Consider the following 14,571-nt stretch of genomic DNA (forward strand, 5'->3'; position numbering starts at 1 on the left):
CCTGCCTCTGCCTCCCGAGTGCTGGGATTAAAGGCGTGCGCCACCACCGCCCGGCTTCCTTTGTCTTTTTAAATAAGCTTTTTAACCGGGCAGTGATGGCACATATCTTTAATCCCAGTAATCAGAAGCAAAGGCAGGAGGATATTTGTAAGTTAGAGAATTAGAGTCCAGCCTGGTTTACAAGGTGAGCTCCAGGACAACCAGGACTACATAGAGAAACCCTGCTTCAAAAAACAAGTAATTTTTTTCATTTTCCTTGAGACAACTCAGGCTAAACTTCAATTCACTACAAAGCTGAGGCTGGCCTGATTTTCCTGCTGCCTCTTCTCAAGGGCTGGAATGATAGCCATGTGCTACCAGACTCAGCTGTTTTCTTGTTTTCTTTGGAAAGGGCCACCACTTTGGTTCTATTCCATTTACTGCTTTATGTCCAGCATTCTGTGAGTGTTCAGCATTTAATATGCAGTCAATACATATTTGTCCAATGAACCAATTACTTGCAGCAGAGCATGAGCTTGAACTCCTGATCCTCCTGCCTTTACCTCCCCTGTGCTAGGATTACAGGTGTGTATCTTAATACCAGGTAAAAGGGGTCTATATTTCTATGGTTAAAAAACAAAGTGTCAGCAGTGGTGGCTCACGCCTTTAATCCCAGCATTCAGGAGGCAGAGGCAGGTAGATCTCTGTGAGTTCAAGGCCAGCCTGGTCTACAGAGAGAGTTCCAAGACAGGCCCCAAAGCAACACAGTGAAACCTGTCTCAACACCCACCCACCCTCAAAAAACCCTAAAAGCAGGGCTAGACATGGTCATGCATGCCTTTAGTCCCGGCACTCAAATGGTAGAGGCAGACCTCTGAATTTGAGGCTAGTCTGGTCTACAGAGCCAGTTCCAGGGCAGGTGGATAACAGAAAAATCCTATCTCAAAAAACAAAACAAAACTCCACAAAAAACTAACAGTAGAAAAGAAGGGTGGATCGCACCCGTGTTCCCAGCCTTAGCTTGAGAGGTGGCAAGCAGGAGGACTGCAGGCATACACCACTGCACGTGGAGACACTGCCCTTTCAGGGACAATCCCATGACAGGCGAATGGAGCTCTCCAAACTGGGCTTGGCACAGCTGGGCAAAAGGTACAGGAGACGGCTATAGGGAGCTAGAACGCAGATGTTTTGACTTCCAGGCGTGTGCCCGCGCTTCTCTGTGCTCTGCAGTCTCTAAGCCATCTATATCATGTAGTGCATGCCTGTCCCTTCCAGCAGTCACCTACCTTAAAGAGGTGTGGGTGCTTGATGTAGATTCTCCCTCTGGTGCCTCCCATCCCTAAGGCCCTGAAAAATGAAAAACAGGCGGTAGTAGGTGCAGCCCCTGTCGTGGACCCTTGAGCTAACCCCCCCTCCCATGAGTACTAAGGGTTCAGACTTACTTGTTGGCTCGAGACCCCAAAACAAAGGTGGTAGATTCATTCAGCCGAGCTGGGTCCCACTGAAAGAAACAGGCCAGTGAGGGGAGGTTTACTGTGCTCTGCAGGGCAGCACCATGGCTTCCATCTCTTCCTCCCCGCTCCTCATCATTACTCAACAGCTTATGCAGGAAACAAAGTACTGACAGTATGTTAGGCTAGAGAGATGAGCTAACATACAGCCTGTTCCCCAGGAGTCCCCGCATACACACTGAAAGAACACTACCTGACGGGGCCATTACGGGGCTGGGTGCAGGGCATGAGACATCAAAAGGGTTGGATGGAATAGATAAAAAGTCTCTCGTGAGGAGACAATGCCTGAAGTCGATTCTGGAAGGGTGAGTGCAAATCCAACAGGTGGAGGGGAGGGGCAACCCAGACAGGGCAGGACATAGAAAGGCTGATGGGTGTTGTTTGGAGTACTGGAGAAACCGTGTGATTTCTGTGTTGCTGAAGGAGAGGGGAAGTGAGAGGCACACGAGGAGGCTGGAGAGAGCAGCACAGAGAACTGGAGGCCCCAGGCCACACTGATGAGTTTGTGTCGCGCGAGCCACAAACCACGGGGAACCACTAGAAGCCTCTACTGGAAGTGAGAGCCTGGTGTGCTTTAACGAGTTCACTCTGTCAGCAATGTGGGTGATGGACAGGAGTGCCGCGGGACAAATCAGAACTTGAAGTAATGAAGGGCCGGAGCTATGGCAACAGTGAGGAGGAAGTGGGGACAGGAACTGTAGCACACTCACAGGCTAAGGGTAAGGACCAGGAAACAGACTTGAAGAGTGGGCCAGGGGCGTAACTTAGCTGAGAACGGTTGGCCTAGCACATACAAGGCCCCATGTTCAATCCCTAGCACCATCACCACCACAAAAAGTGGAGCCCATCACAGTGGTGCACACCTATGGGCCCAGAGCCTATGAGGCTGAGACGGATCTTGAGTTCAAGGCTAGCCTGGGCTACAGTGAGATCCTATCTCAAAATAACAAAACAACAACAAAAACCATTTTTTTGAGGAAAGATCCTTATTACAATTTTTCTTTTCTCTCTTATTATTTTTATTTTACGTGCATATTTGTCTGTGTGAGGTTGTCAGAGCCCTGAAACTGGAGTTACATATCACTGTGAGCTGTTGTGTGGGTGCTGGGAATTGAACCCTGGTCCTTTGGGAGAGCAGCCACTGGTCTTAATCGTTGAGCCATCTTTCTAGTCCCCTTCATTACAATTTTTGGATCTGCTGTGTTTGAGAGCTTGTTTGGAGGTTATGGTGGGGGGGGCATAGCTACTTCTGAACAAAGAAGTACCTTTCTCTGCCAAGGAAACTTGTCCTCTAGGAACAAGAATGCAACTTCAGAAGGGGTGCACATGAAGTGGTCTGGGTGGTGTGGGCCACTTGCCTAGCCTGCCAAGTCACCTTACTGGACACAGGCTATAGCCAGAGCAGCTGTGTTTGACATGCCTGTGCAACTTCAGCAGAGAGGAGGAGCACAAAGGAAGACATACACGGTTTAAAGCAGAGAGGTGTGAGAAGGACAGAGGCTTGGGAGGTGTAAGACCGGTCCTGAAATATGAGAAACCCCAGTAAACAAGATCACTTCTGCCCACAGGTTCAGAACAGGAACACAATCTGCACCCCATAACACCATCCCAGAGAGTGAGAGGACAGACAAGAGATCCTGGGTGATGCCTGCCCTCACCTACAAAGCAGTGTTAGTGGCTACCAGTTAAGACTCAACCCTCCTTAGAGCCGGGCGGTGGTGGCGCACGCCTTTAATCCCAGCACTTGGGAGGCAGAGGCAGGCGGATCTCTGTGAGTTCGAGACCAGCCTGGTCTTACAGAGCTAGTGCCAGGACAGGCTCCAAAGCCACAGAGAAACCCTGTCTCGAAAAACCAAAAAAAAAAAAAAAAGACTCAACCCTCTTATTTAGAGACTTAGCTTTTGCTCTTAAACTGGCTTTTCATATTCCAGACAAGTGTTTTACTACCAAGCTATCCCAAGCCCAGCTTTTTATTTTGCTTCTAATCACAGTTTCTCCTTGAGGTACGGTCTGGATGGGGAAGACGGCTCTGGAATGGTGAGCACATCGTGCATCACCTCTGACCTCTTACCAGAGCCTCGGCCACTAACCCACTCACACAAGCATACCTTGGGCCCTTCTCGGCGAATTGGCTCACAGGACTTTGGTTTCCATCTGCTTGGAAGGAAAGAAGAGAGGTGAATTCTCCAAGTGATGGAGGGAGGGACAGAGCCTGGAAAGAAGTTTACTAGGGGCAGTGATGGCGCACTGTTTTCTTGTAACTCATTAGAAATATATATATATATATAAAAGCCTGGACCAGAAGCTGCTTTAGAACCTAGTGAGAGGCAAGTCCAGGAATCTTCAAGTTGCAGTTTTCTCATTTGTCAAAAAGAGGTAAGAGCAGCAGCTGCGTTGCCCAGCTTGTGGTTCGTGAAGAAAGAAAATGTCTGGGTTACTTAGTGAGTTCCAGGTCAGAAAGGGCTACAGAGTAAGACCCTGTCTCCAAGACAGGACAGAGGCTTCAGGTAGGATGCTCTAACTGGATACAGATCATTATCACTTTGTCCAAACTCAGACTCACAACACCAGGAAGGAGCCCTGCAGTAGCCCATAGGCTGGATGACGGCACTAAATCATGGCAGATTCATCAGTGGTAACAAATGTGCCACTCTGGTGTCAGGTGTTATCAATAGGGAGTTTGTGCACATGTAGGAGCAGGAAGGGTTTCAGATAGCTCCGTATCTTTTACTCGGTTTGTGATGTATCTAAAATGCTCTATAAATAGAATTTTAAAGCGCTCTTTGATAACAGGCATTCTGTAGTAGTGCTTTGCCTTTTAATATCTTTTTTTTTGTGAGTGTCTCATGTAGTTCAGGCTGGCCTTTAAGTCACTATGTAGCTGAGGATAACCAGTAACTCCTGATACTCCTGCCTTCACTTCCTAAGTACAGGGATCTGAGGAGTCCACTACCATGCCCTATTAGTGCATAGAATTCTGACTTTTTCTTTTAAATCTGCTAAGTGCCCTGCTCTTTAGAGACTAGCTGTAAGCTGGTACTTAGACCGGCTCTAAACATCCAACCATGAATCAGGTCTGGTGTTTAATCAAGCTGGAACCGCTCTGCGTATACAACAGCAGTTGAGGACATCTCCATCTCACAGCCATACCGGGCAACCCTCTCCCACAGGAGCTTAGACCACTTTCACTTCTAACCTCTTCCCACTCATGGCCATTCCCTCTCTCAGGTCCCTTCAGCTCTTAGAGCACTGGTGGCCCCTACTCACACCATGCCAGCTGCTGCCCGGTCATTTGACACGACGTGTCCAGGAGGCCGACCTTTCCTCTGCACAAAGAAGAGCTGTCAGAGCCCTGATCGTGGGCAGCATCCCTGCTCTAGTGCTGGGCCAGTTGGTTAGTGGAGAGAGTTGTCCAGAGAGCAGAGCCCTGACCATGGGTAGCGTCCCTGCTCCAGGGTGCTGGGGCTAGGTCAGTTAGTGGAGATGGTTGTCCAGAGAGAACCAATGACTTTGGGAGTGACCTGGAAAGCAACTGTTTCTCTTCTTGCCACCCCACGCCTGGAAAAGCCCAAAGGCAATGAAAGCCAAAGCCTTCTTTTGGAAGAGAAGGGCCCTTTCCCAGCTGTAAGGTCCATGCTTACCTACCTTTTTGGGAATGGGGCTTCCTCGGTGGGACTCCTCTTCTGCTTGCCTGCCACGCTGAAGGGAACAAGGCTAGTTAGTGTCTGGGAGCAGCAGTTTTATGGGACTCCACCCTCTAGCCACCACCTGACCCAGATCTCAGAAGTCCTTTGGGACTTGGCCCTACCTGTGATGGTGTGTGCAACTTCCCAGGTCCACATGTTTTACCTGCCTCCCACCTGACTGCCCTTTCTCAAGGCCTTAGGGCACAATGATTCTGACCTTGATCCCTGGAAGTTCATGGGTCAATCTGGGTATCACCTTTTCTCCATCTGAGAAGAGTAGCTTTGCCTGAAAGGGAAAGACCAGTGTTGCCAGTCATCAGTGTGGTGGAAGTGCAGCAGTTTGCATGCCGAGCTTCAGAACGGGTTAACTTTCCCATAACCACACAAGGGCATGGACTCACATTCATGTTCAAAGATGAACACGCCAGAAAGGCATGTGTCCATTTATAAAAAGTAGCTGGCTATGGAACACATTCTGCTTCTGCTTGTTGACCATGGAGGAAAGGAGTTGGTGAGACAGCTACTTACCATCTTTTTGTCATAATCATTGTTGAAGAGGTTACTAACAAAAGCTGGAGTGTGCTTAGTGTATGTGAGGCTCTGAACCTGGTTCATAGCACAACAGCCAGCTCACATTAACCTCAGCACTCAGGCTGAGGCACTAGGATTGCTGCATGTTCAAGGCCAGTCTGGACAACAGTGAGACACTAAGAAAAACAAAGGTGTGTGTGTGTGTGTGTGTGTGTGTGTTCTGGCAGCAGGAGGGGTGAAAAACCCCAAGGAGAGAAGACCTGGCTTGGCAAAGGAGGGGACAGAGAATGGCGTGAGAGCTAGAGTCACAGATAGTTGTGGGCTGCTTGGATGTAGGTGCTGGGAACTAAACATAAGAGCGGTATGGCTCTTAACCACTGTGCCATTTCCCCAAGTCCCATACTTTCACATCCTTTTAAAGAAAGATTTACTTTTATGGGTGCGTGTCTGCATGTATGCCTGATCCCCAAAGAAGCCAGAAGAGAGTATTGGATCCCCTAGGACTGGGGTTATAGAGAGTTGTGAGCTACCCTGTGGGAACTGAACCTGTGTCCTCCGGAAAAGCAGCCAGCACTCTTAACCACTGAGCCATTTCCCCACCCTCTACTTTTACATCTTAATGCAGCAAATAACTGCTTCTCAGTCTTTTGGCTAAGATCAAGTACAGTATCTATTAATAGGACGCAGTGGGGAACGCTTACTGAGCTTTTGTTAATACCATCAACACATTTAACACTTTCAGACAGAACCCTTATTTTGCAGGTGAGAAAACAGTAAGTGACAACTCGCCTAGGGTCACACAACTAGTCAATCGATTTGTATTGGGGCAGTCTAAAACAAGAAAAAGCCTGCATTCTTTCTTGTTACATTAATAACTGGGTGTGTGTGTCTTCATGCAGCAGAATAGCTGTGGATGTCAGAGGGTGACTTACAGCTGTCAGTTGTCTTCACCGTGTACTGTCAGGCTTGGGCAAGCACCTTTAATTACAGAGCCATCTTGCCAACCCTTGTTTTTTTTTGGTTTTTCGAGACAGGGTTTCTCTGTAGCTTTGGTTCCTGTCCTGGCACTAGCTCTTGTAGACCAGGCTGGCCTCGAACTCACAGAGATCCACCTGCCTCTGCCTCCCGAGTGCTGGAATTAAAGGCGTGCGCCACCACCGCCTGGCTCAACCCTTGTTTTGAAACAGGGTTTTTCCATGAAGTCAAGCTAACCTAGGACTTGCTAGGTAGCCAAGCTGGACTCTAGCTTAAAATTGCCATAAATTTGCTTCTGCCTCCTCATTGCTGGGAATGTGCCCAGCTTAGTCTATACTAACCATCATGTGAACATCTCCTGTTATATAAACCAGGCTGGCCTCAAACACACAGAGATCCACCTGGCTCTGCTTCCCGAGCACTGAGATTAAAGGTGTGTACGAGCAACTCTTAATGAACATATGCTATCTGCAAAAATAAAATGAATAAAAGCAACTACCTTCTAGAAGAAAACCAAACAATTAAGAGAAAATTTGAGGCAAAACTCAGCCAATAAGCTCAGTCATTTCCCCCTAACAAACACTGGAGGAAGAGTTAGGAATATGAGGAAGCTGAAAAGGGCAAGATATGGCCTAAGAAGTGAAACCAACACACCCCAAATAAAACAACTGGACAGGGAAGTTGGCTCAGTGGGTAAGGATGCTTGCCATTAAACCTGAGCACCTGAGTTCACCTCGGAACTCACTAGGGAAAGGAGAACTGACTCCTGCAAGTTATTTTCTGACCTCCTGTGCTGACATTAATGTAAAACAATTACTACCACCACCATCACCAAACTAAAGCAATCCTAGTGTAATCATCTTCACATTTAGTCTGAAGAATCTTTTCTTTTTTTCAGTTTTTCAAGACAAGGTTCCTTGTGTAGCTCTGGCTGTCCTTGAACTCAGAGATCTGCCTGCCTATTTCCCGAGTGTTGGGATTAACAGTGTGTGCCACCATGCCCAGCTATTTATTTATTTATTTATCCATTCATTCACTGATTCATTTCATGTGTATGGGTGTTTTGTTTGCATACCAGAAGAGAGCACTGGATCCCATGGGACTACAGTTACAGACTTCTGTGAGCTGTTGGGAACTGAAACTCGGGACCTCTGGAAGAGCAGTCAGAGCTCTTAACTGCTGAGTCATCTCTCCAGCCCAATTTTGTTTTTAAAGATAGGATCTTACTGTGTAGCCCAGGCTAGTCTAGAACTCACTATGTACACCAGGCTGGCTACAAATTCAGAGACCCTCCTGCCTCTATTTTCTGAGTCCTGGGACTACATGTGTACGCCATCACATCTGGTTTTGAAACGTAGGTTTTGTGAGAAAGAATCCTTTCTGATATGACTGTAACTGCAGTGTAGCTACCATCTCATGTGTTTGTGTTGCCTGTATTTGTGCTGGGCTTGAATTTAAACACACTGTTCCATCCAAAGCCCCTAGCAAAGCCCTGGTGGTAGGGAGTGGCTCTATTCCCTGCTTCAGAGATGAAAAAATGAAGCTTAGAAGCAGAAGGAACTTGCTCTAAGTTTTCTGGGCCCTGAGCTTTAACTTGCTCTGCTCTGATTCCAAGTGACCAAAACCTCCTGGGTTCCACACCTGTGCTTCTAAGCACTTCAGCACTGCTAGGCTGATCTGTGTGGCATGTTGGGGGATCAGGAGACTGGAAAGCAGCGATGCAATGATATGGATCATGCCCACTTAACTCTTCAAACAAATTGATATATTATTATTACTAGTGTGTGTGTTTAGGCATATATACTTTAACACACATGGTGTCAGAGGACAACTTTGTAGAGTTGGTTCTCTCCCTTTTAGTTGGGTTCAGGGGTTGAACTCAAGTTGTCAGATTTTTGTGAAGTGCCTTATCCACTGAGCCATCTCCCCCATCCCTTTGTCTTCACCTCTTATCTGAACTCCTCCGGAATCTCCTAACTCCTTTTCCAATCCAATGTTCCCAGAGCAGCCAGAACATTGTCTTTTCCTTCTGTGGTGCTAGGGATGGAGCTCAGGCAAGCACCGTGCTGCCGAGTTACACTCCAGTTCTGCAGTCGAAACGCAAACCCCACTGGGCTCCTCTTGTGGTTACCCATCTACCTCTTTCACTGGGTTGAGTGCTCTGCCTACTTCTGCAGCCATGCCATGCACTACTGCCTCCCCCCTGTGAAACTGGTCACGCGCCACCCCTGCTCCTAGACACACTCCATCTCTTCTTCCCTGGACTCCTCATCTAGCAAATCCTCTCACCAGACAAGCATTTGTCAAGTACTATCAAGGCTATGCCCATTCTGCCCATTCTGCACATTGCTCTAGCCTAATGCTAAGCATAAGTAGGTCCTCAATAAATAACAAAACAAATGGAGAGATAATAAGATGGGGATCAGTGAGCGAGCTCAGGAGGTAAATGCACCTGCTGCCAAGCCTGATGATCTGAGTTCCATGCTCAGGATTCACTTGGTAGAAAGAAGAACTTAGAAAATTGTCTTCTGACTCTATGTACTTGCATGGAGCAGGCGCACATGCACTCAGAACTTGCCATGGAATGCACACATGCACATGTGTATATACACACAAACAGAGAGGAGAGGGATTGGAGAACCACACAAGTGAAGGTCTTCTTAGTTTAGTCCTGCCTTGGCTCAATCTTATGAAAACACTATTAGCAAACGTCTGTTGTTAGCGAATGCTGCAACTGCTCTTATACCCCTCCTGGAGTAAAGAAGCTGGCCTTTCAGGGACTTGGTGGTTTAAACTTCAGTCTCTGAGAAGCAGAGGTTCAGGCAGTGGTTCTGCTCCTTTCTGAGGCTCTAAGTAGCTGAGCCTGTCTTTCACAGTGAAGCGAAGCATAGTTAATGGATTCCCAGTCAAGCAAAGTATGTGGCCGATGTGACAATCCCTATTAATAGCAGCAGCTGACACAGACAAACAGGTTCTCTAGTGTCTTGGAATACAGTCATTTATAGAATGGGTGTCAAATCTGACCACACCTGAGATATAGGAAGGCAAAAAGGGTGCTAGGTCCCACAACCCCTAAAGGGCGAGGGTTACTTGAAAGGATCCATCAACGACTTGCAGAGGCAAGGTGCATTAAGAATTACAACTTGTTTTCTTGGCTTGCCTTTTAAAAGAATGTGACAATTTTTTTTTGTTGTTGTTGTTTTGAGACAGGGTTTCTCTGTGTAACTGCCCTGGCTGTCCTGGCTCTATAGATCAGACTGAGATCTGCCTGCCTCTGTCTCTTGAATGCTGGACCACTACCACCTGGTGACAAAATTTTATTTATTCACTTACTGTATGTGTGTGGATACTCGTGTGTGTCAGAGGACATCTCCGAGGAGTGGGTTCTGGAGAGTTAAACTCAGGCCATCATGCTTCAGGGCAAACATCTTATTGGCCCTGGTTTGTCTTTTAAATTTCTCTAGCTTTATTGTGGTAAAACTGACAAACATATATTACATATATGAGGGAGTACAATGTGCTGACCTGACGTATGTATGAAATGATCATCACAGTTTTATATCATCACTATACACAAGTGTCACTGTGTACGTGTACATGTGTGTACACTGAAGAAGCAGACATCAAGTAAAGAAGAATATCAACAACTACTGTCACCATTCTACGTATCGGAGTCCAGAATGAACCCACCCTGTGACTGTCAGCTTCCTTAGCTTCCCAGGTAACCACCACTTCATTCTATGTTTCTGTGAGTTTCTTCATCTGTCAAACAGGAATGAACAAAGCAGTCCTTACAGGGCTTTTCTTTTCTTTTTGAGACCTAAGTGAAATGACGCACCTGGTATGGCACCTGGCACAAACTTAAGCTACTTTTCCTCCTGCTTTGTCAGCAACTGCCCCAAGTTCTTCCTAGATGTAAGTGGCTTACCGATGCCCCCCAAGTCCCACTCATGACAGAGCACTTTTCCTAGCTGCACCCCGGGCCTCACCTGCTCTAGGCAGCTCCGGCAGGCCTCCTGAATCAGCTGCTCCGCATCTACTTCTTCCCCGACATTGTCTCGCACGTTCAATGCTGCCTTCTGGAAGAACTGGGGGGGAAGGGGGGGCGGCGGCATGGGGACAAGGAGAGAAGACTTGTGAGTCTGCATGAACCAAGGGAATCTAGGGAATATGGGATCACCGTGGATGACTGCGGGCTTTGCTTATGCACAGCCTCTCAATTTTAAAATTACATGTAAAGACTGCTGTAGCAATGGGCCAACATAGGCAGAAAACATCAAGTTAATGGAAAGCCATGGATTTTCAGTACCAATCCCTTATCTGTGGGACAGGGAAGGTGACCTGTCCAAGAATCCCAGGATAACAGCAACATGAACAGACAGGTTAAGTAGGGCAGATGCTTCCTCTGCTGGGTAAGAGGGAGAGCATGGATCGTGAAAGTACCAGGGTACTACATGAGGCCCCAAACACCTGAGAGGCGCCTGGGAACACAGTGTCCAAGTTGGATCAAGCAGATGTCTCAGTGGGTAACACACATAAATAAATCTTTTTTAAAACACCCAAATTGTATCCTTAAGAGAAAGAATCAGTTCTCTCTCGGATACAGGAAATTCTGGAGACTACAAACAGTGCTCCTACTGTGGGAGACAGCTCTGAGGATGCACTGTCAGTTCCCACTGAGCGACTCCAGTGCGTCTGTTAGCTACAGAAACCAGGGAGACTGCCAGGCGTGTGGTGCACGCCTTTAGTCCCAGCACTCAGGAGGCAGAAGCATGTTCTCTTTGAGTTCTGGGCTGCCCAGAACTCTACATAGTGAGTTCCAGGGCAGCCAGGACTGTATAGAGAGACTCTGTCTCAAATCAAAACATCAAACAAACAAACAAAACCAGGGAGAGCAAATGATTGCGCAAAGCACCACCGTCCTGGAGAGCAACTTTCTTTCCCTACTACTCCTCAATGCCACGGTGAGGAACTGACCCCTCAGGAACACCCCCCCCCTCCAAGTGAATAAAGATAGAGATTTACAGCGTTATTGCAGAATAATATTTTCAAACTAAAAATTATGTTAATTATCTATTTATGTATTTACTTATTTAGTATGCATGTGGAAGTCAAAGGACAGCTTGCAGGAGTTGGTGCTTTGCTTCCATGATGTGGGTCTTGGGTATTGAACTCAGGTCTTCGGCATAGTGGCATGTGCCTCTCCCTGCTGAGCCCTCTCATTAGCTCCACTGTGGTATTTCTTGTGACATGAGAAAAGCTGTGAACAACCTGGGTCTCCTAGGAACTAGTTACAGCATACTGATGAAAGAGACCACTCTGTAACTATTAGGAGGAACCAGGATGAGCTACTGTGTGGTAGTCTAGAAACATCATCAAACATATATGAAGCCAGCCACGATGAGAAGATGTATGCAAGTGACACAGCTGGAAGGCTGCAGTCACTGTCGGCAGTCTTCTGAAGGTGAGTCCTAGTGACTTTTAGCTTTTATTTTAAAATTATTTATAATATTTTGTAAGGAATATTTTTCTATTTTGCTTTTAACATTTAAAAACTGGTACTAATATGTATGTCTATTTGAGCACGCTGGTGCCACAGCGGTGTACAGAGGTCAGAGGGCAATTCTGGGGAGCTGGAGCTTTCCTTCTACCATGCTGAGTTCTGGGATCCAATGCCAGGGTGTCAGGCTTCAGGACGAGTGCCTTATCCACTGAGCTGCCTCACTGGCCTGTTTCCTGTTTTTAGAACAGGGCCTCACATTGCCCAGGCTGACCTCCAACTTGAGGTATAGCTGAGGATGAGCCTAAACTTCATCTTCTCGTCTCTACCTTCTAAGTGCCAAGCTTACAGGCACATGCACATCTGGCTGTAGAGAATATTTTATCAAAAATTTGAAACAGGAACGTTGAATTATTCAATAAACATCTAATACCCTCCATATACACAGTCCAAAGTCCTACTATATTTGTTTTACTATGTTTACTCATTCTTCTACCCATCTATCCATAATGTTATTAAATATTATTATTATTATTTGCAGTGCTTAGGTGCAAACCCAGGGTCAGTGTATGCTAGGCAGGCTGAGCCACACTGCTAACCTTAAAAAATACCATTACATTTATATATATATATATATACACACACACACATATACATACATACACATATACACATACATACATACATATAATATGTGTGCATTCATGTGGGTGTATGTCATGGCATGCTTGTGGAGGTCAGAGGACAGTCTGTAGATTTGGGTATTACCTTTCTATCATGTGTTTTATGGGAATTATATTCAGGTTATCAGGCTTGGCAGCAAGTACTTGTACCTTCTGAGCCACCTTGATGGTCCCAGCTTTTAAATTTTTGAGATAGTCTTAGTAGGTAGCTTAGGTAGCCTTAAACTAATCCTGCTTCCACCTCCTCTGCCTCTCAAGAGCTGTGATTAAAGGTGTGCTCCACCACCACCTGGCTCTTTTTTTTTTTTTTAATCTTAAATTTACTTTTATTTCAAAGGCACATCTGGCAGTTGTAGGGAGAATAGGTTTAAAAAAGAAAAGTCCTGTCTGGACGATAGCAGGAGCCTGGATGAGAAATAGTGAAGGTGTGAACCAGAGTGGGTCATGGGATATTCGGGAGTAGAGCACTACATACAGAAGATGGAACAGAGAGCAGGTTTCTATGGGAAGACCTGAAGCTGAGCTCTGATCCCCACTGTGCTCCTCCTCATGGTAAGCCGAAGGCAGCTTTGTTTTCATGGCTGCCCAGGACAAATGCCTTGGGTATACACGTCCTCTTCTCTTTCACTGTGACCACAGTCATGGATGTAAAAGTACATAAAATTCTTTTGCTAAGGCCCAACACTATCGTCTGTTGCTGGGAATATTTTAGTTTCCTAACTGGGCCTCCTGTAGTCTATTCTCTACATGATACTAATTCCTTTTTTTTAAAATAGAAAATATATTGATTATTTATGTATTTATTTCTCTCTGTGTATGTATTCTCATTATGTAGCCCTAGCTCATCTGCAACTTGCTATGTAGACCAGGATGACCTCGTACAGAGATCTGCCTGCTTCTGCCTTTCAAGGGCTGAGATTAAATGTATGTACATGCCACCATGCTTGGTTTATAAAATTATTTTTAATTATGTATATGTGTTTACAGTGCTTGAGGAAGCCAGAGATGCTAGATCTCCTAGAGCTGGAGTTACAGGCAGATGTAAGTCACCTGACCTTGATGCTGAGAACCAAACTAGGATCCTCCTTACAAAAACAGTAAGCACTCTTCACTGCTGAGCATCTTTCCAGCCCCTCCCTTAAAAAAAAAATCAACAATTCTTTTAAAGCATTCACAGGTTGAAATAGGAGGATCAAGGTTATGACAGCTGGGCAGTGGTGGCACACACCTTTAATCCTAGCACTTGGGAGGCAGAGGCAGGCGGATCTCTGAGTTCGAGGCCAGCCTGGTCTACAAGAGCTAGTTCCAGGACAAACTCCAAAGCTACAGAGAAACCCTGTCTCGAAAAACAAACAACAACAACAAAACCCCAAGGTTATATAATGGATTCTAAGCTTCTTTGAGCCCCAGTAACAACTGACTTTAAAAACAAAACCAATTGAACAAAAACTATCTCGGGCTGGAGAGATGGCTCAGGGGTTAAGAGCACTGGCCGCTCTTCTAGAGGACCGGGATTCGGTTCCCACAGTGAACTCTAGCCATAGGGGATCCAACACCCTTTTCTGACCTCTGTGTGCACCAGGCACACATCTATGCATGCAGGCAGAATACTCATACACATAAAAAAAATTTAAAAAACAAACAAAACCCAGCCGGACGATGGTGGCGCACGCCTTTAATCCCAGCACTCGGGAGGCAGAGGCAGG

At 46.3% G+C, this 14,571-nt stretch overlaps 1 protein-coding gene across 2 annotated transcripts in view; it reads right to left on the minus strand.

Annotated features, from left to right (window-relative positions):
- The window catches only part of Dnttip1 (deoxynucleotidyltransferase terminal interacting protein 1), a 23,346-nt gene that overhangs the window by 5,892 nt on the left and 2,883 nt on the right, over positions 1–14,571 (minus strand). Inside the window, exons 4-10 of one of the 2 annotated variants that reach the window (XM_005362910.3) lie at positions 10,672–10,770; positions 5,394–5,462; positions 5,136–5,189; positions 4,758–4,816; positions 3,599–3,644; positions 1,422–1,480; positions 1,266–1,326 (exon numbers count right to left, since the gene is read on the minus strand). In XM_005362910.3, the coding sequence (XP_005362967.1) occupies positions 1,266–1,326; positions 1,422–1,480; positions 3,599–3,644; positions 4,758–4,816; positions 5,136–5,189; positions 5,394–5,462; positions 10,672–10,770 (447 nt within the window). Of the gene's footprint in view, positions 1–1,265; positions 1,327–1,421; positions 1,481–3,598; positions 3,648–4,757; positions 4,817–5,135; positions 5,190–5,393; positions 5,463–10,671; positions 10,771–14,571 lie in introns of both variants that reach the window. The other variant, XM_026787098.1, reaches the window with a different exon arrangement.

Source organism: Microtus ochrogaster, linkage group LG8 (genome assembly GCF_000317375.1).
Source record: "Microtus ochrogaster isolate Prairie Vole_2 linkage group LG8, MicOch1.0, whole genome shotgun sequence".
Lineage (NCBI taxonomy): Eukaryota > Metazoa > Chordata > Mammalia > Rodentia > Cricetidae > Microtus > Microtus ochrogaster.